The following is a 25345-nucleotide window of genomic DNA, read 5'->3' as shown; positions in this document are numbered from 1 at the left end:
TTAAAGAGTGTACAGATACTCTTTCTGCCAGCGAGCCCAGATATGTTGACTGAACTGTTGGACTACCTGCCAGCGTTTTAATCGGTTGATAGGAATGCTACGCAAGTCAGGTTCAAGAGGTGTCATAAGAGGACCACCTACTAAAAAATGACCTGGCGTCAAAGCTTCTAGGTCCGAGGGATCAGAAGAAAGAGGAGTTATAGGCCTAGAGTTCATCATTCCTTCAATACGGGTGATTAAAGTCGAAAACTCTTCCAGTGACAGGGTCTGTTGTCCAATGACTCTTATTAGGTGAAATTTCACACTTTTGACGGCCCTCTCCCAAAGGCCTCCCTGATGAGGTGCATGTGGAGGTAAGAAGTGAAATTTAATATTGAAATTCTCAGCGTAGCATTGTACTGTGGAATCCTTGATTAAATTTTCAAAGTTGCGTCTGAGTTTTTCGGATGCACCTGTGAAATTTGTAGCATTGTCACAGTGAATATCTGAAACGATTCCTCGTCTGGAGACAAATCTGGTAAGAGCGGCTAAATAGGCATCCGCTGTTAGGTCGGTTACTACTTCTATGTGTACCGCCTTAGTAGAGAAGCAAATAAATATACAAATATAAACCTTGATAGGTTGAACTCGTCTTAGTAGATGTTGCTTCACAAAGAAGTGTCCTGCATAATCTACACCAGATATGGAAAATGGCCTTGAAGGTGTAACTCGATTCATAGGTAATTCCCCCATGAGTGGAGAAGAATGAGGAGGTTTACATCTGAAACATTTTATGCATTTAAAGATCCTAGATCTTATTAAGCTTCTAGCACTGAGAATCCAGTACTTGTTTGCCAGCATAGCCTGAGTTAGAGTTGGACCAGAGTGCAAATATAAGACATGATGGTGGTCAATCAAAATATCAACTAACCTATGACCTTTAGGTAGCAAGACGGGGTGTTTGTGATCTTCAGAGATATCAGCCTTGTTTATTCTTCCCCCTACTCGAATGAGGCCATCTTTATCCAGATAAGGAGCTAGGCGTCTAATGCGTACAGAGCAAGGTTTATTGGATTTCAAACATGAGATTTCTTCAGAAAAATATTCTCGTTGAACCAATTTACAAATCAGGTTATGAGCCTCTTTTATCTCCTGAGAAGTTAAATTCCCAATTTGTTTAACTTTATTTCTGGTGTTATGAATGAAGCGCAGCAGGTATGCGGAAACATGAAGTAGTGTTGTCCAAGATGAGAAGCGAGTGAGGAGAGAAAATGGTTCATCCGGAACAGCAGAGAGAGTGTTAACTGTGAGAATCTTAGTTTCAGGGATAGACTCTTCAGGTAAAGATTTACAGACAGACTTTGGCCAATTTTCTTCAGAGTTACACAACCAGACAGGTCCATTCCACCAAAGTGTGTGGTTAATCAAATCTTGTGGGGCGGTACCCCTTGACCCAACATCCGCTGGATTTTCTAGTGATGAAATATGTTGCCAAAATGAAGGTGGGATATTTTCCTGTATTTCTGCAACTCGATTTGACACATAAACCTTGAGTCGATAAGAGGGCATGCCAATCCATGAAAGCACGATTGTGGAATCGCACCAAGCTGTGTATGAACTAATCTTGCAGTGAGGTGAGAGAAGCTGTATACAGTAATTTAGGAGCTTAGACATCAGGTGTGCTCCGCAGAGCTCCAAGCGAGGTATGGAAATACGCTTCAGAGGTGCGACTCTTGACTTCGCTATCAGAAGATAAGTCGATATAATTCCTTGTGAATTTACAACTCTCAGGTAAACACAACTACAATATCCTGCTTCACTTGCATCAGAAAAAGCATGTAGCTGAATATCTTTAGCAGAAGAAAGTCCCACGTAGCGAGGTATCTTGAGCATTTCAATATATGGAAGTTCATTGGCGAACTTGTTCCAAACTGATATAACGCTGTCGTCTAGGGGTTCATCCCAATCGAGACCAAGTGTCCATAAGTATTGCATGAAGGATTTGGACCAGAAGGTTACAGGAGTTAACCATCCTGACGGGTCATAGATCTGATATCACACTTAAAACAATTCTTTTTGTAGGAGTTTCCTTAATATTTTGAGTTCCTACAGAATAAGAAAAAAACATCTTCATTAGGAATCCATTTAAGTCCTAAAACACTATGAACTGGTTGTTCGGGAGCTCGAAAACCAATAGGTTTTTCTTTGTGATCTTCAGGGATCGACTGTAAGAGTAATGGATTATTCGAAGACCATTTTCTTAACTCGAAACCTCCTTTTTTGAGTAACTGAACCACATCATTTTTCAACAAAAGAGCGTTTTCTACGCAATTACTACCCAATAGGGCGTCATCGACATAAATCTGATCCTTTAGAGCAGTTGCGGCTAGAGGATGATTTTTTCCTTCATCAATAATGAGTTGTTGAATGACACGATTTGCCAAGTAGGGCGATGATGTGAGCCCATAAGTGACAGTCGCTAGCTGATAGATTTGAAGAGGCATTTTATCATTCTCTCTCCAGAAAATAAGTTGAAATATCTGATCAGATTCCTTTACAAGGACCTGTCGAAACATCTGCTTGATGTCGCATGAAAAAACAACCGCATGTCGGCGAAAGTTGAGAATGATGTCACATATGTTGTTGTGGAGTTTTGGTCCTTGATGAAGAATACTGTTGAGAGACAGAGATGTTGATGTAGGTGCTGATGCGTTGAATACTACCCTTAATTTTCCATCTTTAAAAATTCCATGATGTGGAAGGTAGTAATGAGGATTATTTTTAAGACGTGGTGACTGACAGAGTGTTATATGTCCCGAAGACAAGTAATCTCTCATAAAATCAACATAAGTTTCCTTGAAATCAGGATTAGAACGAAATTTATTCTCCAGAGACCAGAATAGGGATTTTGCCACTTTGCTCGAGTTGCCTAATGTTGACGGATCGTCTGAGAAAGGCAAAGAGACAATATACCTTCCTTCAGGAGTGCGAGAGTGCGTAGATACAAAATGTTTTTCACATTTTTCTTCGGCAAAGGATTGCTTGCTTGTAAGAGGGGGTTCCTCTACAGCCCAAAACTGTTGGATAGAGGTGTGAAGATCCAAACTATTGGTGGTTAAGAGTGTGACTAATCCATGAAATGAATTTTTGCAAGTTGAGGCGACAGGGGTCGATCCTAAGAGCGCATATCCAAAAATGGTGTCAATTGCTACAGGCATATTCTCACCAAGTGACAAAAACTGGCCTTTCACAGAGGAGGCAAAAAGGTCAGCTCCAATTAGAACATCAATAGGAGCGGGTTTATCAAAAGTAGGATCGGCTAACATTAAATGTTGCATCTGTGAGCGAACTTCAGGAGTGATCTTAGCTCGAGGTAAATCTGGAGTGATATTATCCAAAATGAAGACAGGGTGAGAGCTTGCCAATACATATCCACTAAGGGACTGGAGAGTGACATGAGTTAACCCTTTTGTTTTCACCTGAGCAGACGAGATGCCATTAATAAGCGTTTTATTAGCATGAGAGCGCTTAATCCCTAAAGACTGAGCACATCTTTGAGTAATGAAGGTAGACTGAGCAGCAGAATCTAAAACTCCCCTACAAACTAGGGTCTTACCTTCGCTTGATTTTACCACAATTAAAGCAGTGGCAAGAAGAACTGTGTTCTCTGTATTTGTCAAACCAACAAAACCAGATTCATTTTTATTTGAGTCAGAACTTGGAGCTCGTTTGTCTGTGTTACCTTTAGACACATTAGGAGAGGGATTATTTTCAGAATCCATAAAATGCAAAAGAGAGTGATGTTTTCTTTTACACGTAGAACATGTACGCCATGAATTGCATTCCTTTACCTTATGCTTATCGCCAAGACAGTTGGTGCACAAATTTTTGCCTTTAACAAAATTATACATTTCTTGTGAAGTCAATTTAAGAAAACCTTTGCATTGATAGATTTTGTGATCTGCACCTGCGCAAAATGTACAAACAGTGCGAGGAGTTGCAATAAGCGCCGATTTATTTGAGCGCTGAGGGGGTTTTACTTGAGTGTGGTGGCCTAAGGTACCCTTAAGAGATGATCCCACATTAGTAAGATTAGCTGCTTCAAGATTTACACAGTGAGACTCAATGTACTTGGTTAACTCATCTAACTAAGGAGTTACAGAGTTATCACTTCGACTCTGTTCAAAATGATGGCGAAAATCAGAATCAAATTTTCTTAACAAGTGAGAGGTAAAAATTAAATTTTCCTGAGAAATTTCTTCATCTAGAGCTTTAAGTGCTTCAATGTTTTCATTTAAAACAGACAAAAACCTTCTAAGTTGCTTCACTGAGGGATTGTGAAGAACTGGTAAGTCTAACACATTGTTGACATGAAGAGAGATTAGTAATCTTGTATTCTGATACCTTTTAAGTAGAGATTCCCATGCAATAAAATAATTAGCATTAGTCATAGGGATGTTTTTAACAACTGAAAGTGCCTCTCCCTCAAGACAGCTTAACAAATAACTCATTTTTTCAACACCAGAAATACTATCATTTTTATGAATAGTATTTTCAAACAAATTTTTGAACGCCATCCACTTTTCATGTTGACCTGAGAAGGTACCAAGTTGAAGTTTAGGAAGCTGTACACTAACCTTAGTTGTAGCTACTTGGCTGATAGCTGCATTGGAATCATCCAGGTTTGGCTGGCTCGACTGGTTAGAGCTTGGGGAAGGTATCAAGTTCACACACAAAGAGTGAATAGACACATAGAGATCACTTATTTCATCTTGTAATGTTGAAATTGTAGTGATATTTTCACTTTCATCTAATTCCTCAGGTAAAGGCACAGTGCCGAACAACTTATTCACTAATTTGTCAAAATCATTATTTTTGGCTGTAGCGGTGGAATCCAAAAGAGTGAGCTTTGTTATAAGTTGAGGAGTGATAGGTTCCTTTTCGATAGCAAGCACTTTTGCTTCAATTGACTTAAGCCTGGCTAGCACAAGCTCAGATTGCTACACAAAAGTTGAGAACCTCATTTTGAATAAGTCTTAAATTCAATAAAATTCCAAAATAAAAATAAATGCAGATTAAAATAAGTTTATAATGAGCAAAACTTATTTAAAGACAGCCAGGATTCATTGTATTAAATATTAATATTAGTCAACTTGAAATCAGAGAGAAATATTCAGCCATAGTTTAGGCCTATAAAAAGTTTAAGTCCCAGAAAATATCTACCTGCAATTATTTCCAGATAATAAATTTGAAATTCAATAAAACATGTTATTTCAAACACAAACTGTAATTAAATGTTCAATCCGTATTAATAAACATTCTTCTGTCACTTTAATTTAAAAGTGTAAGCAAACAATTGAGGTTATGAAAACATAAACAAAGTCTTGCATAATGACATTTAAGTTTTCATTTCTATCCATCAGCAGCGCTAGTGTTGATCAGCTGTGAAGTTGGTATGACTTCCATGATTTTCTGAATATTCAGCAACAAGAGAGAAACTTGTTTCACATTACAGGGGGGAGAGAGGGGGGCAGACAGGATGCAGCCCGATAATGCACAATAGAGAATAGACAAACTATGCATGAAAATACAGGAGTTGTAGACAGTACAGTCTGAGAACAAAATTTTCTGTCTGGGACAACAAAACTTTATGTGTTATTTCACAAATTACTGCAACAATTTAATAAATTGATAATAATGTGATCAAAAATATTTAATCCTCTTGTTAATGATACTTAATGTTGATGACAGATTTATTCAATTAATTTATTCAGTTCAAATAAATACAAAACTTAATAGTCACAGTAGATTATTTTCCATAGGCTGGGAAACTTCCGGCTCGAAGGACCATGTTATATATGGTATTAAGAGGTAAAATTGTGAGAAATACCTTTAGATCCTAAAACTGAAGATCCATTAGGGTTTTGGTAGAACAGGAACAAGATGAGCAGAGAAGCGATGGCTCTGGCCAGAGTGACGAGAATCGAAGGACCACAGATGAAAGATGATGTTGAGAAATGACTATTGTTGTGTAGTATGTAATTCTTCACTGATTTAAATTAAAACTCTTCTTCATTAATAAAAAGAAAGCAATTCACTACTCATGAATATTCTGGACTGTACACGAAAATTTACAACACATCTACTTTAAATAAAAATATCTTCTTGGATCCTAGCTTGACACTTGGTACTATAAATTTGGAATCCATATTTAAATGAGAAATGATGAAATAATCCACTTGGAGCGGTAAGAGAGAAAGAGAGATTAAAATATTTAATATGAACTAAACCAAAAGGTAAGCACTGTGTACTGTGAGAGAGGTGAGTCTAAACTGAACTGACTAGTACGAAGTGCTGTAGTGAACTTTGGACAGTGATGTCATCATATCAGCTGTTGTATCCTTTCAATAACTGAACTAAAAACTTGACTTGAATGTTAATACTACTTGATTAATTGTTTATATTTGACTGTATATAGTTCATATGTTATTAAATAAATATTTTATTAAATGTCCTTAGTTGAATTACTAAATATTTAACATACACTTTTCACAAGAATTAATCAGGTCTCTTGTAAATGATAGACCATAAAGGGAAAATTCAGAAACATAGACTTCGAAAAGTGGAACTCGAACATGAGATAAGAGGAGACGATGGATATGTTGATTCTCTCCTCACATTAATAACACATTTTATTCTTAGGTACTTTCCTGAAATCACAATGACTTTCGACCAAAGTACACTTTTCACATGAATAAATCAGGTCTCTTGGAAATGATAGACCATAAAGGGAAAATTCAGAAACATAGACTTTGAAAAGTGGAACTCGAACATGAGATAAGAGGAGACGATGGATATGTTGATTCTCTCCTCACATTAATAACACATTTTATTCTTAGGTACTTTCCTGAAATCACAATGACTTTCGACCAAAGTACACTTTTCACATGAATAAATCAGGTCTCTTGGAAATGATAGACCATAAAGGGAAAATTCAGAAACATAGACTTTGAAAAGTGGAACTCGAACATGAGATAAGAGGAGACGATGGATATGTTGATTCTCTCCTCACATTAATAACACATTTTATTCTTAGGTACTTTCCTGAAATCATAATGACTTTCGACCAAAGTACACTCTTCACAAGAATAAATCAAGTCTCTTGGAAATGATAGACCATAAAGGGAAAATTCAGAAACATAGACTTTGAAAAGTGGAACTCGAACATGAGATAAGAGGAGACGATGGATATGTTGATTCTCTCCTCACATTAATAACACATTTTATTCTTAGGTACTTTCCTGAAATCATAACGACTTTCGACCAAAGTACACTCTTCACAAGAATAAATCAAGTCTCTTGGAAATTATAGACCATAAAGTGAAAATTCAGAAACATAGACTTTGAAAAGTGGAATTCCAACATGAGTAAAGAGGAGACGATGGATATGTTGATTCTCTTCCCACTTTAAAAACACATTTTATGCTCAGGTATTTTCTTGAAATTCGATCAAAGGTTACTTCTCACAGGAATAAATCAGGTCACTTAGAAATGAGAGACCATAAAACCATTTAAATGGAAGAGGAGACGATAGATATGTTGATTCTTTTCCCACATTAAAAATAAATTTTATTTTCAGGCACTTCCCTGAAATCACAATGACTTTCGATCAAAGTAGACGTCTCAATAGAATAAATCAGGTCATTTAAAAATTAGACTACGCTATTCTTACTAAAGTATTTTATGAGACCAAATCATAAGACAAGATTGTTTCTCAGAAACTTTCTAGCAAAATTCATCATAACACATACCAAACAGCAGGACTAGAGCCAGCAACCTACCTAGGAATCACGTGGTACGTTGCTTGCCAGTAGATAGTGAAAATGAACTAAAATAAAAAAAAATTATTTTTTATGTGATATTAAATTAATCTGCTGGTATAATAGCTGTTGAACTGTGATTGTATTTCTGGTTCTCCTTCCCAAATGCTATGTTTGCAAATAAAAATATTTTTGATAATGATTATTCTACTGTATATTATAACGTTATATCTTAGATTCTTTCCCTACCTTCTTACTAACAATGTAATGGCCAATGTATAAATAAAAGGAAGATGCTTTAAGCTTACTGTAGTAAGGTAGGGACTCCGTAAGAGAAGAAAAGTGTAGAACGTGTAGATGAGATTTTGAAATGAGTGACTTACAATAACCATTACTTTATCTGACTTTGCATCTTACATCCATCAAAAATACGTTGATCAATATTTTGCTCTACTGTATACATAACGTGGACTACAAAGAAACTTCCTAACTTTCATTTATTTATTGATCATAACTTAGTCAATCAACTTGCCTGATGCAAGAGTCTGTTTGTCAACATCGATGTATTTCGCCGTCTTGAGTAGCAATTTTTCAGCTGCGCAGGTATGGTGCGCAAAAAGATGTCCAAACGATTTGAGATAACCAAGTATGTTGTGGTTCTGCGAGGTGTCAAATCAAGGACAAACAATCAGAGCGAGAACTAACTTTATAAACTACATTACCGACAGTACGAACTGCATTATTGACATGAGGGTTTGAAAATATTTTTCGTGGGATGTGTTCATGTGGACGTCTGCCAGTATGAGCATTATGGGGAAAAGGCTGGAATGATGTAACGGGCAATAAAGTTTCGAATACGAAATCGTAAGTATTGCTATTATTTGTGAACGATAGAAATTTTTTTTCAATTACAGACACACAACGACTTAGTAGACCCCACGTTTGGTTGTATGTGGCGACATTTGTTCACTTACTCGACTAGTCTACAAAACAAATGTATGCCTTATCACAAAATGTGTTAAGAAATCGTAAGTATTGTATGTAGTTTTTATAAGTTGTTTATTTTTTAGTTTGGTTTGACTATATCTAGATGGATTTTTAAATTTCTGAACCCTTAAGTTGAACATATTAAAATAGTGCTCAAGATTTGAGCAGTGACTTGGCAGTCATTTAAATGTAATCCTTTGTCAAAGGATAAACTATGTATATTTTCCCCCAAGTCCGTCAAGTAAGAAACAAAATACTTTATGGATATTATTTAAATAGACATAAACTAATAGACAATTAAAAATTTACGGAGTAGTATACCTCTACATGTTCTCTAAGTTGTTGGTAAATATTAGTTATTTAAGTTGTTAAATTTAGTTATTAAAAAATTTAAAAAAAATAAGTTGTCTATTGTAATGATTTGAAATGGTATCCGAAATTACGATTAGTTATTTTTAATAGTTTATTAATGTGTCAATATTGTTCCTAATAGCGGTGAAAGACAAGATTAATACAATTCATAAATTTTTCAACATTCCACCAAAGTTCAAACCTGTCAGGAGAAGAAAGTTTGTAATTGCAATTATAATGTGAGTCAACATTTATGCATATTTATACACACACGTGACTCACAGCCATCAAATTAAAATGCATCAAGTTTTTCGCTTTAATAAAGTTTTAATCATGTGCATATTTATTCCTCGGGTCCCTGCTTAGTCAATTCATCTCTAGAATGTGTTTACCGTCTATAACACCGTATATACTAGGTTGTGACACTTTTTGAGGTAGGTTTGTTTCAAGAGGAATATTAAGTATTTCTTGGTAGTTTTTTTATGATAGTGTTTAATGTTTAGTGTTTGCTTAATGCTAGGATATATTCCAGGGTTCAACATGTTGAGCGTTCTATTACGATGAACCTTCGGCTGAATTTTTAGTGGCATAATTTTTGACATTTGCACATCCTTACTTACATTAAAACACATACTTTACATGGTTAACGTTGCAGATCGAAAAGCCGAACATGATAACTAGTAGGCTTATTATAAAGTCTTTGGCTCTAATTTAGCGTTATTTTAGAAGAAGTGTTACTTGAATGCCTGAGGTTTTTTTTTTGTTTTCCATCCTCATTTTCCAGATGAAAATTTGTCCAGCTCTTGCATGATAATTATAATACCCCCGCCGCCGCAACCTGCAGACTAAGCGAATTTCCATTATCCTGATATTAGACTACCATTGCCAATGATCGTTGCTTCGCTAAATATAGAAGGGGGGAATAATTAATTTTGAATTATGAAAGATTGCATTAATAGTTTGGTTTATTACTGTATTTTATCCTTGTGTGGGCAAACAGTAAAATTACAATTACCGTAACAATAATACGTAAAAGTTCAAAACAGCTAATTAAAGCAATATTTTTCATTATATGTATTTTAAATGGTTTAGAATTAGAATACATTTGAACAGTGCACTTATATATATATATTCTCAAAAACTTTGAACCCCTGTCAAAACCACATGCACATCAATTAAAGGACAACTTCAAATGTTTGGTGGATACAGGAGTAAGTATCCAACTTATTGTTTTGACGTCTAGTTTACTCTCAACGGCTGTAATATCCAAATATTCTAATACCAGAGCTTTCTTTGGTAAACTGATTTCGAAAACAATAAATCGAGTTTAAAAACTAATCAAGTCAATTTGTAAAATCTTGTGCATAAAATATTTACTTCTAAAGTTATTTTCTACTCATCATAATTTCAATTTTATTTAAATACTTTTATCTTGACAAAATGTAAATAAAAACTTTAAGTTTTTTACATTTTGTTATGTACTCGACTTTTGCAATACAATGTATAATTTCGACTAAAATAATTAACAAATTATTATAATTTTTTTCCGTCAACATTAACTATACCTATAATTTGTTAAGCTAACAATTTACATAGAATTTCAATTTTAGGTCTTAATATTATTGTAGTTAATGTTAATAAAAACGTTTTGCTAGAATTTATTAAGTTCTCAGCTTTTTATCATCGCTTATAAGTAATGGATGCCTTTTTAAATGTCCTAGCTTCAAAAACTTAAGACCAGAATTAACATCTGCGGGTCAGATAACACCATAAATATGCATTAGGCTCCCCTTACATCCTAATAATTTAATTAAAATCTTTCCCTTCAGTGAAATGTCATTGATGCGAAAATATAATAATCGAAACTTTTAAATACAAAGTTATCTGTCATTTAATAGCTATAAACTATACACTACATGAAATTTGGTGGTATATGTCATAAAAAGGAATAATTTGAATAAAAAAAATAAAATAGATGCGTTTAGAGAACTCCGACATATTTGTAATTTGTAGGTTTATTTGAAGATAAATTTACACAAAATGGTCTTAACAAATATTCTACAATAAACACATACTGCAAAGGGCGTAAACAATCTCCCTGGAAATATTTTGTGTATATCTTTAGATAATTGTATGAAGATAGCTTAACTGAAATATATTAAGTTATAGATAAAAAAAACTCAGAATATAAATTGGTTAGTTACTTACCTTTGTCGGCTTTTGTTGTAAAAATCCACCAACCGTTATTGGTTTCCGTCTCACAGGTTTTTATTTTTAAAATTCCGAAGTCTTTGGCCTTGACAGAAGATTTCCAACACCATTTCGTCAAACACAAAATCTCCTAGAAAGTAATGCTATCTCGTCCACTTTAAAACTTGACCAGAGTTAAGGATTAAGAAACGCAAAGCAGGTTGTCTCCGGCCTGAAGTTCCACGGGAGCTTTCACTTGAACTCCATAGTAAGAAAACCACGCCTAAACACCAAAAGTCTGATTACCGTACTGAAGAAGGAAGCGGGAAAAAGTTCAGACCTAAAAAATAAAAGAGTAAGCAAATTTAGAAAGTGTGATCATTGACTATTGGATTGTATTGATAGTTAAAGGTGTGATGATCAAGAAGAATTCTTCTATATATTTAATACACAGTTGTAAGTGTTTTCTCAGTCATTACTGGACCGATCTACAAGATTTATGTCTCAAATTATAGGGGATAGTGTGTAGATTTGCCGAACTTCCTTAGGATTTACCCCTTTTCTAAGCGCTATGACCTTCAACCCTTCAAAGGTCGAGTCAATACAATTCTTATTGAAGAATATAAATTATAAATAATAATCAAGGTTTATAAATTATTCGTTAGCTGTTTAATGTTTGCCAGACATTTTTTATTTTTTATAACCTCACTTTCAGTATGTAATAATTAATCTAGGAGTTTCTGTTTATAAACACACGATTTTGATCAAGGAAAAGTGTATTTGTCAACTTTTTATACCAAAGTGTATTATTTCTAAATGTATTTGTATGTTTTGGTGTAAATTTTGTATTTTTGAAATGTTTTAGTTTTGAAGTAATCTGAAGGAAAGTGGTAATTGAGTTTATGTTTGAGTATGGAATATGAAATAATACCCATAGGGGACGGAACCTTATAGTTTTGATCGATATAATTTATTCTCTATAACCACCAGAACAATCATAGGGAAATTCTCTTGCAAGTTGTACAGATAAATGCTAATAAGTGGAAAGCATACAAACATTTTATGGTAAGTTATTAATCTTACTCAAAATCAGTTTGACGTTCAGCAATATCAAATTTTACCTTCTCGAGATGGCGAGTACGCTGGGATACGTGGAACTACAATTTATCAGTTAACTATAACCTAAATACCGTACGTATTTTTTTCGAGTACACAGGGAAGTTGCTTGAGAAACTGTGACTTACGATTTCGGTTCTGGCGAAGAAGTATGTGACTTGATGTTTAATAGCAATGTTTTCGGGTCATTATAGCGTTATAAAACTTAATCATTAACCCCAGGGTGTGAAAAGTTCAAAAAGGAGAAGAAAAGGTAATCATTAACCGGGGCTTAAAGAGACATACAGAACGAAAAAAAAAAAACACGTAGAGAACCATCGAACTAAAAAGGTAAAGAGCGGTGATGGTGTTAAATGCTCTGGAAGTCCCTACAAAAAAAACACCAACTCTTTTGAATTGGGGTCGGTTAATTGGATTTGTCACTACTGAAAATCTATGAACTTCGAGTCAGAACAGACTAACAGGGACACAAATATATTCTCCGTATGTTGTCACAAGGGGAAGGTAAAATGAGCTCCTTATCAACATTTTGAGTTTATGGAAAATCTTATCAACGGGGCTACAGCGACTATAAAAAAAGTATTAGGGGTCAAAAGAAACAAAAAAACTATTTGAATAATATAATATCATACAAATCTGAATTTGAAATGGCGAGTTCTAAGTCTCAATTGAATCATCATCTTTCTGGTAGTGGTAGTCTATATAATTTTAAGATCCGGGACTCCTTTTACCATCGGATTGGACCGTTAACATTGAACCAAAGTATGCCCTACTTTATTTTTAATTAAAGGAGGTTAGGATTGACAAGATCATGGTCATGCATCTAACTTCTCTACTATGTCTTTGTAAATATTTATGTATATTCAGTGTTTATATATGTAAAAATTCTATTCAACCGACAATATCCCAAGTAAGAGATAAAACACAAAAAGTTTAGCTTAGCCTAGAACTGACAATAACGCTCCGGCGTAGAAACCTAGGTCTCCCCAATTAATAAATTGGATCATAAGGTAAGCCTTAGATTATAACAATAATCTATATATAAGACGTTAACACAACTGTTACTCACAGAATGGGGCAAAGATTCGTAAATGCGACCGACTGCTGATGTGTGATTTAAATGTAAGTGACTATCTTTATTCCATACAACAAATGTAATGAAAAAACAACGAATATTGGAATATACTCGAACAAATTATCTCCATAGCATGAGTAGCTGCTTATTAGGTTATCAGCATTGCCCAGTTCGTATACTATTTACTTTTTCAAATGAAACTCGAATTAATATAAAACATTCATTTGGTTAAACTAATATATCTGTTTGATTAACATAAAATAGTTTATTCAGGCAAACTATCAGTTCTATCTATATAAATAAAATTAGAGTTTTGTCTGTACATTGCTTAGAATAATGAACTTTTTGGTTATTTTTACATTTCATAGGTCAGAGAAACCGAATCAAACCTTATCTCAATTTCTGTCTGTCTGTCTGTCTGTCTGTCTGTCTGTCTATCTGTCATTCTCTTGGTAACGCTAAAATACGCACTTTATTACAACTACTCCTCAATAACTATAGCACTGTCCCGCCTGAAACTTATTTTCCAAATACTATACATATATGAGATGGTTTTAGACGTATTTCATCGAATATGAGACAGTTAGATATTTAACAGTAAACCCTTGAAAATCAAGTTTTTGTCGATTTTTGACGTGGAATTTCTGGAAGCCCATGTTAACCTTATGAGAAATGAAATTATTGAATCTTAACAGCTGTTTCAATTAAACAAGTTGGTTCTGTTCTGTGATGTTCAATAGCATTAAAGTTACAAGGATTACCAACAGGGTGCAGCACTAGCACTATTATTTCTTTTACATTTATGACAACAGCTAATTTGCAACCTGGAGGCGAGTGAGCGTAGCGAACGAGCTAACCTGAAGGCAAGTGAGCGTAGCGAACGAGCTAACCTGAAGGAAAGTGAGCGCAGCGAACGAGCTCCAACATACAGGTGAGTGAGCGTAGCGAACGAACTTCAACCAGGACGTGATTGAGCCATGCAAACGAGATCAGATAGTAAAAATAAAAGTAAGCCTACCGTTATAGGATCGACCGGCAGACACAGAGGTAATTTAACCTTTTATTGATTGTCATACCGATCCGGAACAACAAAAAACAACATAAAATGAAGCTATGTATAATAGTTTGGCCAGCATATCTTAAAATATGCAAACCAACTGCTGTTCTTTATATAAGAAGGTTTCAACTGAATATTATAAGATCCCCGTGCGTAGAACGGGTACACAGCTAGTTTAATGTAAATAAAATTAAGCAGCCCCTAAATAAAATACAAGATAAACGGTATTTCTATTTGTTAGTTATTATGTCTTTTATTGCTGACTATATTCCCGTGGCGGAGCACGGGTGATTTAACAAGTACATTTTAATGGGCATCTACATGACAAGGTCTACACGACTGTTAGACAATTCAGTAGACATTAAAGTGTTCGAGAAATGTGTTCATTCGGTCTTTGAGACACAATTGAGTCCTTTACACGAGAGTTTCAAGGCTCTAGAACAATAATTGACAACATTTTTATTGATATTACTGAAGTTGGTATAGCCCCTGTCCCAATACTGATATAAGAAATTTATGCAACTGGGCACTTATTTGTGCATATCCTCAGGAAAAAGAAATAGATGGATACCCTGGAAGGCTCACATTTTCAGGGATTTTAAAAATATAGCCGCAAAAAATAAAACTATTTTTGAGAAATCCCACCAGATTTTTTGGCTGGTAAAAGGACGGTTTAACGCTTGACTGGAAAATGGATGACCGCAAAATGGACACAACCATTTGGTTACACCCACCAGATTTTTTGGTTGGACGGTAAATGGACGATTTTACCCTCTACAGGAAAATGGACGACCGCTACATAGACACACTAGTTTGGTGACACAAAAATCAATCCTATGGTTTGCAGGACGTATGCAGCTAACTAATACAAAACGACCGTTCACCTGCGCTGAATGATGTCACCTCATCATCGTAAAGAAATGATATTAGATTACTGGATATTGGAAAAAAAAACGTGAGTCTACAACAAACAATACAACTAGTAGTCGCTAAAATTTATTGACATGCTAGTGCACTAAAAGAAGTCACCTCATGATTAGCCAGAAACCTATTGAACGGTATGGCAATTATGAAAAAACCCTCACCATTTAAGTCTTCAAAAAGTCTTACGACCAAGATATACGAGCTCTCAATAAACAATTGAAAAAGCGTCAAGGGGGGAGCGATCTCACTAGTTGCCGCCAAAATCGATCGACATGCTACAATGAATCCAGCCCCAACGCCCGTAATTTAGAACCTCAGGAATCGGCTCAGTGAATAGAAGATGATATCTCAGTGTTTGGCATGGTTTGGCTACATAAAACAGTGCGTAAACAAACACAAGACAAGCGGAACAAAACAGTCGAAGGCGATTATAGAAGTAATCCTAGATAAGGATGAGATCTAGGTTCCCCCAGTACCTAAATGAGGTAATTTAGCCCATCAAGAGTGATTCGCTTGAGTGGTAGAATAATATTAATTAAGGTGGACTATTCATATTGTGTAAAGTGGTGCGAGAAAGAGTCTGCGTACTTTGCACATCAGTCCCCTGAACAAGGATTTATTCTAGGGATGGACGAGACTGGATTTTCAGTTCGAGGCGAGATTTTTGATTTCTCATAAAATTTCAAAACGAGATCGAGAAGGGATTTCCCTTTTCATACACAACGGGAAATGCACGTTCGACATTATTACCTGATTTTGTAATATTGTTAGATGACTTTATGAAGAAATAAGGATAAGAAAAATATTTAAAATAATTTATTAAAAACATCAGCATAAAAATATGTATATTTATTACGCTTAACTTATTAAAAATGGTTACGTTTAGGAAACATGGTGATATCAATTAGGATAGAGTTAAACTTATCCTAAAATAAAATGAATCATAAAATAAAAGCAATATTAATTTGTATAAATAGTTACTTGTTTTGGCTTTGTTTATAGTAGTAAAACATGCCTCACACTGCTTACACTTAACAAAACTTCTCAATTGTTGTAGCATGCCTATATATTGTAAATAACATATTAAATGTTATACAAATAATATACAGACTGTCCCAAAAGTCCCGGACCGGTTTAATATTTTCTAAACGACAACAGATAAATCAATAAGATTTGGTACATCAACACCACACCTAAAAATCTACTTTTTTAAGGAAATATCAATTTTCTGTCACATCATGGAGACGTCCCACAAGGAGTCAGAAGGAAATCTTAAATAGTAGCATAGGTTGAAATGTACATCAAATTAAAGGTCTTTACTAGCAGAATATAATGCCGCGAATTTGAACTCAAACGGACAACCGAGACAAGAATGACAGTGGTTCAAAGATTCATTTAATTTGCATTGCTATTATACGCTTACTCCTCGGGGGGCACAGCCCTAGTTTTCGGAAGAAAATTGTTAACTTAAGCATAGGTCGATATGCACATCAAATTAAAGTTCTTCACTAGTAGATTACAATGCCGTAAATTCAAGCTCAAAAGAAGGCCTGAGTGAGTAAAAAATGGCAGTCGTTCAGATACAAAATGGCAGATTCAAGAAATCTTCGAACGGCTGCCATTTTTTACTTAGTTATCCGTTTGAGTTCAAATTTGCGGCATTATATTCTGCTAGTAAAGACCTCTAATTTGATGTACATGTCAACCTATGCTTATATTTAAGATTTCCTTCTGACTCCTTGCGGGACGTCCCCATGATATGACAGAAAATTTATAGCTCCTTAAAAAAGTAGATTTTTAGGTGTGGTGTTGATGTGCAAAATCTTATTGATTTATCTGTTGTCGTTTAGAAAATATCAAACCGGTCCGGGACTTTTGGGACAGTCTGTATATCCTATCAGTATATTTCCCAGTATGTGTACATATTTTATGTTAACTAATTTACCATATCAGATGTCCTCTTCCTAATCTTGTTAAAATGAACGAATACATAATTACAAAGGGTTAATGGACATTATTCAAACATTTTAAACGCTTTAAATACATGAATTCATTACAATGGAAACTAATTTTAGTATATAGTATAATGTTTTTAAGGCAAATTATTATATCAGCGGCACATTAAAACAACAGGTTTTAGTGATAATCTCTTGAAAGAACGACATTTTAGCAGTTCCCTTCACAATTGGAGCTTATTTTCAATGAAGACAATACTTCCAAAGGCCTAAGTAGTTTATGTAACTGAGTAGTAGCTTAGTAGTTAGCAAATTTTAAGGGCTACAATGTGGTTTGTAATAAAACCCATGTTGCCATTTAAAATTTTTGAGATAACAGCTTTTGGAGCTTCAAAAAGTTTGAAAATGCGTAACATAAGTAAAAAGATAGCAAAAGGGTTGAAACCAGAGGTTTTTTAAAGCTCATTTAGCAATTAAAGTGTTATCAAAATTTGAACCCCCCACGAAATTCCACCTCTTTACAGTGAAAAGTAGTTCAAAGTTATATTTTTTTTACGTTTTTGAACACCCTGTAAATAGGGATGAAGATAATTTAAATCTTTTCCCACTAAAATACTCAGGACTAAAGGACCTTTAAAAAGAGGTATAACACGACCCCCCTTTACATTTGAAAATTTCCCAAAAACCACCCCCACCCCCCAAAATCTGCCCTTCGGGGTGCTTTTTGGGGTTGAAAATAATTTAGCTGAATTCCTTGGGGTCAAAATAGGGGTTTCCAGTTGCAATTAGGTTTTCTTTTGCTTTCATATTAGAGCTATACAAGCCGGCCGGGTGGTCTGAGACACCCTTATAGCATTAAACACACACACTCGCGACCGAACTGTTTTTTTTGTCATTGGCTCTGAAAGTGGCCCAATTGGATTGGAGCCATAAAAATGGTTCTAATGGGTGATAGTGAACCTTTAACTACAATCTGGTTTCAGGATTCCATTTCCAGGTTAGCATGAAAAAAATAGCATTAGAAACCACTTGAATTAACCTTCTCGGTATTTCAGTATAAATTTATTTTACTACTAGCTGACGAGTAGTGGCAACATCTTATGCTAGCCATAACTTGCTAATGAAGAGTTTCCAAATTAATATATTTACTCATGTTAAGCCATAAAGACTACTGAGAATACTCATATCCCGAGAGAATTCTGACCTATGGCAATGCACTATACATTAAGCAAAGTTTTCTTGTGCTTTCCCAGAAGGGAGAAACTAAAAAGAATAATAGAGTTCTTCAAAGCTACTAAAACAGATTACACTATCCTACCACTAACTGTGTGAGTTCACCTATTATATTACGTTTTGTACAAACTCTATTTGGATCAAAGTGAGCAAGAATGAAATACAATTATAAAAATGTTCACACAGAACTTAGAAAGCTATAAAGAAAAATAAACTAGGTTTTAAAACGTGGTGATAATTAATAAAAACATAATTTACATACATTCCCTGGTTGCATATTTTGATTTAGACTTCACATTTCATCAAGTATGCTCAAGTCCATGTCTCTGTCATAAGGCAGCAAGTAGATTTTAAAGTGTTTATTCTCTTGGATATGGAAGCGGTCTTTAGTATACCTTGGATATCTTGATCGCCAGAGCTCCACAACACCTGCTGCCAAGAGTAGGCTGATTCCAGCTCCAATTGCGAGACCCAAACTAGTGTCGAGGGAAGGCATGTTAAATATGAGTGTAAACTTTTGCTTTTGTCAAACAGAAAAATTTTGTTTCCATGGAGAAAAAGATAAATGTTCGAATCAGAACAACTACTTATAACACAAAATCCATATCTATGACGTAGCATTGGTGAGGTAGCAAAATTAATATTTTATGAAAGTGAATGCAAATAATTTTTGTTCACATTATAACGAAAAATCATATACATTCATGTACCTAATTTGAATATCTTTTTTACGTTATGAAGTAATTGGCTTGTTATAATTTATTTTGGTCGCAAATATGATCATTTAATTTAACTTGTTGTCTTATAGTCATCTAAAGTTTTATAATTGGGTTTTAATTTCTTTTAGATAATGTGTTAAGTTGATAAAATTTTTGAAACTCATTTTTTAGCTCAAACATATAAAGGAGAAAAAATAAGATACATAAGTAAATATACGATGTGATGAAATTTTCCCCAGATTTACAATAAAGTATAGAAGCGTTGTAAATGCAACACAACTCAATGTGAGAGTTTGAAGGGTCCAAAATGGGGCGGAAATACGCAATATGATGATTAGATTTCTCCAAGAAGCTTCGTCAAATTTGTCACATTCTGCAAACAATTTAGCAATAGAATTTACAAACGTGTTCAGGTTTACTTAGATTCTTGAGCGTCTATCAGTTTTAGCTGTAAATCTCCTTCTAATGAAGACCTAAGTCTAGTGTCTCGAAAACCTTTATTGCATTTTACAATCCAGGTGAATTTTCTGCATTCCATGCATGTTATTTTTATAATGTAACATTTCTGACCAACTCAACAATAAGAAATTTGATTTTGATAACTTTTTGACCTGAGGTGATCTGTTACAATTTGTAAGTTTGTTTTCAGAAGTTTTACAGTTTATAGCTTCTGACGATCTTGACAGTTTGTTTATTCAGTTAGACAATTTAAGCTCAAGATATACTTGATTTCCCACATCACTAAACCTGTAGTTGATTTAAACGTTAACGTATCGTTCCTACAGTAAAACAAATTGCCTCAAACATACTTCTTAATCCCGATTAATAACTAAATAATCAGCATTGTAGATGTTATTAAATTTATTTGAAGTACAGAAAAAAGTCTAATAAAACTTAAAGCATATTTTTACACCAATACTGTTTAGTGATTGTAAAAGACACGCATAAACATAAAATATGGTAAGTAGTGATCGATTTACATCGGACACTGTCATCAAAATATGAGTGGTTAATTGGTCTAATGAATTGTTGAAATGAGTGTTGTATGCCTAAAGAGTTTTAGACATATTTTTGTCCATTTTCGGTTAATACTGACGATAACAGAAGCAAGTCAATAATTTATTTCAAACACTTTCTATGAACCTATTTTAGTTACTATTTAGTTATTTTTTTATGTAAAAAGCTTCGAAATGCGCATTTTATAATATTCAGATTCTCCATCTTCAAACAGGACAAACTTTACCAGATTTTTTGTCAGGTCTAAACAAGGAAAAATGCACTACAACATTTGTGTCCGATCTCAAACAGCGTCTGTCTGTCTGTATGCGCTTTTTACAAAAACACTTATAACTCCTTGACGGATTGAGCTACAACGTTGTAATTCAGCTAATGTGTTTATCATTTTGTCCACTAACATTGTGTAAAATATTAATAAAAAATTCATATAACTGTTTCAAAATGGCGGTAATTTTTTGTTCAGTTTTTAGGATATTAAGTATTGAAATCTAAAAATTACCAAAACCTTTAACCGGTTATAAGTTTCATATTTTACACAAAGGTAGTGGGCAAAGCTATAAACATATTTGCTGAATTTCTACGCTATAACTCAAACCGTTGAGTAGTTATGAATGTTTTAGTAAAAAGCACATACATACGGAGAGATGCTAAACAGTTTGATAGGACACATGTTGGATTATATTTTTGGCTTGTTGTGAACTTCCAAATAATCTGGTTAAGTTTGTCATAGTCGAAGCTGGGCACCCTGAATATGTTTATAATGCTACTACAGTAGTATATTGTATTATTTATAAAACACAATCTTCCCACATTGTTGTACGGTTGTTGTTTTAGATCCTGCCATGTCGAGAGTTTCAACACACAATAAGTTGTAGCACAACAAGCTCCTGCAAGACTTGTCTTGTACGATGACGACTCCCTAGAGGATCTTGTAACTCGCAATGTTGTTGAAATTAGTTCTGCAACACTTAACCTTAACTGGACTCTCTTAAATATGTTCCAAAACTTATTTCGGGCAAACTTTTACGGTCAAAATATGTAAACCAGGATGTAAGGAATTGCACGATTAATACCACAAGAAATTTAAATTGTTCGTAAATTTGTTTGTGTTTAGATTGAAAACCAGTTATACATACATCCTATAGAATTGTGAAGTGGAATTCCAAGGAAGTATGTTTTATTTATGGTATAATGTATCTTACATTATCGCTACTATTACGAATGATAATGCACACTTTTACTAGTTCACTTTGTGTTCTTCATTTAGTACATTTAAAAGACTCTTTGTTTTTAAATTTATTTTCTGCGATGTTAAGTTTGTCTGACCAAAAATAATGTTGCGGATAGTTTTATCATGATAAGTAAATAACTTTTCACAACATTTTGGTATCTATGGTCGGATCATGTCCTCCAGGTAATATTGAAAACATTACAACAATAGTACAGAAATTCTGCCGAAGCTGGAACGCGCAATATAAACAACCCAGATAACATAATATTAGAGAGAGAGTATTGAAAAATAAATAAATACATTTATTTATTAACGTTTGAATACATTCACAAGAGGAAGGAATCAAATTCGATATTCAGAAACGTCATTCAAATTTGCTTTTTTCGAGATGTAAAATGTGAAAAATGGTAAAAAAGGGTGTACATGGGAAAGACTTGAATATTTCGTAACAATATGATCAGGAAGGGCGGGATGAAGAGGCGATAAATATTATTTAAAACACAAGCGATAACTGCGCCATTTGTAAAATTGAAACATAATCTGGTGATTCATCTTGTACTTTCTCTTCTCAACGATATTTCCATTACAAGATGGTTCACAGTATTATAATATTATTGTACGTTTTCAAATAGCTGTGATATATTGAAATAAACAGCATAAAAAATTTATAGAAGTAGACACATGCTGGTATATTGTCTAAAAGCCTTTAATTAATGTTATCACTGCTTCATCTTTCTTTTCAGCGAATTAACCACACAGGGAATAAGCTATTATGTTCAAGTCTAATAAAATTAAATATGTTATTCTAATTTTACTTAGTCATTTTTATGCTATTTAGATTACTGTGAACGTTGACATTACAACAGTAACATTATACCCGTACACAATTTGTTCAATAGTGGTCTAATCATTAGTTCTGACAGTCGTAGCCAATTCTATTGGTCTATATATAATTAGTTATAAAACGTAATAACTTAACAATTAAATAACTAAATATGAAATAAATGGTTTATAAAACCTAGGTTGAAACACGCATACATTATGGTAGATTTATATTTACAATTTTCAGAAAAAAATGATAATACTTTGTATATTTATATGGTACCAGTTTATACAACCAACAAGTACAACTACCAAATTCAAATACACGGTTTAATTTTAGAGTATGTAGGTTTATCTCAAGAGTACACTTCTCGTGTGAAAAAAAAACAACATAAACAAAGAAATAATTAAAATAGATGGGTTCGTTATGGAGTTTTGACCAGATAAATATTATAGCTTATACAGTGTGTAAATTAAGTCTTGAAACAAATCTGTATATACTAAATAGGGATTACTATTTGAAAAAAAAAAAGTCATCCCCTACCCTGTTAGGGAGGTTAAACAATATTTTTGGTGTAGAAAATGCGGATACTTTGTTAAGTATCAATGCCACAAACAGAATATTTCTATTTCAGTTTTAAAAATACAGATTTGTTTCAAGACTTATTTTAAAAACTGCATTTTGATATAAAATAAACTTTTGTTCTCTAAAATGTTAAACCAAATATAATTCATACAATTCTTACATTTATTTTGTAAAGTTAACGGTTTTAGTATAATTTGACATCAAATATTTTAAAAGGACACTATTTTAAACGGTGCATGTAACAAAATGTATATCGGCCATACCAACAGGACCTTAATAGACCGTTTCAAAGAACATTGTGCCAGGAACCACAAAAACTCCACCTCAAAAGTCCACAAAAAAGTCAGTCTCTGGGTGGACGACGTTTACAGACGTCGTCAATGCCAGGCACGGCTCTACAAAGAAGATAAGAATAGAAAACAATGGTGCTGAAGTAAGGGAAACTCCAATGTTATTCAACTTCCTCCTTCGCAAGAACGCCTTTATTCAGATCGTCACTTCCTGGAAAGAGCGCGTGCGTACAACGATTTGCGCACAATCGTTGTACGCACGCGCTCTTTCCAGGAAGTGACGATCTGAATAAAGGCGTTCTTGCGAAGGAGGAAGTTGAATAACATTGGAGATTCCCTTACTTCAGCACCATTGTTTTCTATTCTTATCTTCTTTGTAGAGCCGTGCCTGGCATTGACGACTTCTGTAAACGTCGTCCACCCAGAGACTGACTTTTTTGTGGACTTTTGAGGTGGAGTTTTTGTGGTTCCTGGCACAATGTTCTTCTGCGGGCTCGAAGTGTCAGTTGGGTATTGTGACAACAAAGGTGACAAACTGACCCAGAATAGTAGCACTGATGGAAGAGTTACACATTATCCACGGTCTATGTGGTAATGATCACAGAACTGACTTCCTTTGTTAGGACTCTGCAAAGGGTTACTGTACAAAATACTTCCCCAAGCCCTGTTATGATACTACTCACGTTGACAAGAGGGTGTTCGTCCAGTACAGACGTGACTACACCAATCGGGGAACCATTCAATCGAGAAACAAAAATATAACTGTACACGGCAGTTTCTGTCGACATTTTCTCAGACTCTCCGATGACAGTTAGAACCTCCTTTAACCAGCTATATCAGTAGTAGTATAGTTGTTTCAAAATTTCCCATTGTCCTTCCTTTTTTATAATACTTTAAAGGTTGTTAGAGCCATTTATTGTTGTTGTTACTTATTCTTTCTTATTGTTGTTTATATTTATTATTCAGATCATTATAACTTGTTATTTATGTAATTGTTCTTTCAGATTTTATTGGTGTTACTAATATAGGTATGGGATGTTTTGCGTAATATATTGTTATTATTGTTTGTTAAACTTTAAATTTTAATTGTTGTATTTTCTTTCTTCTCTAAAATGTTATCTGCAAAATGACCTGTACCGTTGGTAGCATAATTAAAAAAGGAAATCAGGTTCCGACGGACCAACATTTATTGACTTATTACATCCCCTGATGGAACCTTTCCAATACCCGTTGTTCTAGCCGCAAGGCACTGTGTGTAGTTGGTCGCTGTGACAGCAAAGGTGGCAAACTGACCCAGATTAGTAGCACTGCTTGCAGAGTTACACATGATCCAAGGTCCATGTATTAATGATCACCAAACTGACTTCCTCTGTTCGGACTCTGCAAAGGGTTACTTTACAAAATACTTCCCCAAGCCCTGCTATGAAACTACTCACGTAGACAGGGGGGTTTGTCCAGTACAGACGTGACTACACCGATCGGGGGAGCATTCAATCGAGAAACAAAAATATAGCTGTATACGGCAGTTTCTGTCGACTTTTTCTCCGACTCTCTGATGACAGTTAGAACCTTATTTAACCAGCTGTATCCGTAGTAGTATAGTAGTTCTAAAATTTATCTTTGTCCTTCTTTTTTAATAATACTTTAAAAGTTGTTCGAGCCATTTATTGTTGTTGTTACTTATTCTTTCTTATTGTTGTTTATATTTATTATTCAGATCATTATAACTTGTTATATAATTGTTCTTTCAGATTTTATTGGTGTTACTAATATAGGTATGGGACGTTTTGCGTATTATATTGTTATTATTGTTTGTTAAAATTCAAATTTTATTTGTTGTATTTTTTTTCTTCTCTAAAATGTTATCTGTAAACTGACCTGCACCGTTGGGAGCATAACTAAATAAGGAAATCCGGTTTCGACGGACCAAAATTTTTTCGACTTGTTTCATCCTCTGATAGAACCTTTTCAATACCCGTTGGGCTGGCCTGTA

At 34.3% G+C, this 25345-nt stretch overlaps 1 protein-coding gene across 1 annotated transcript; it reads right to left on the bottom strand.

Moving 5' to 3' along the window:
* Positions 1 to 24679, bottom strand: LOC128984709 (uncharacterized). Its single transcript, XM_054404050.1, has 7 exons — positions 24580 to 24679; positions 23614 to 23906; positions 4617 to 4979; positions 4043 to 4127; positions 2318 to 3721; positions 911 to 2012; positions 1 to 760 (listed from the first exon to the last, which is right to left on the bottom strand). Exons 1-7 carry the CDS (start codon positions 24677 to 24679, stop codon positions 1 to 3), a joined length of 4107 nt encoding a protein of 1368 aa, XP_054260025.1.
* Positions 24680 to 25345: the final 666 nt, after the last annotated feature.

Source organism: Macrosteles quadrilineatus, unplaced genomic scaffold, assembly GCF_028750875.1.
Source record: "Macrosteles quadrilineatus isolate MER2022 unplaced genomic scaffold, UCM_ALF_1.0 Scaffold_2__2_contigs__length_208266976, whole genome shotgun sequence".
NCBI classification, from domain to species: domain Eukaryota; kingdom Metazoa; phylum Arthropoda; class Insecta; order Hemiptera; family Cicadellidae; genus Macrosteles; species Macrosteles quadrilineatus.
Note: the sequence above shows the minus strand (reverse complement) of the source record. Positions and strands in the feature narration are given on the sequence as shown.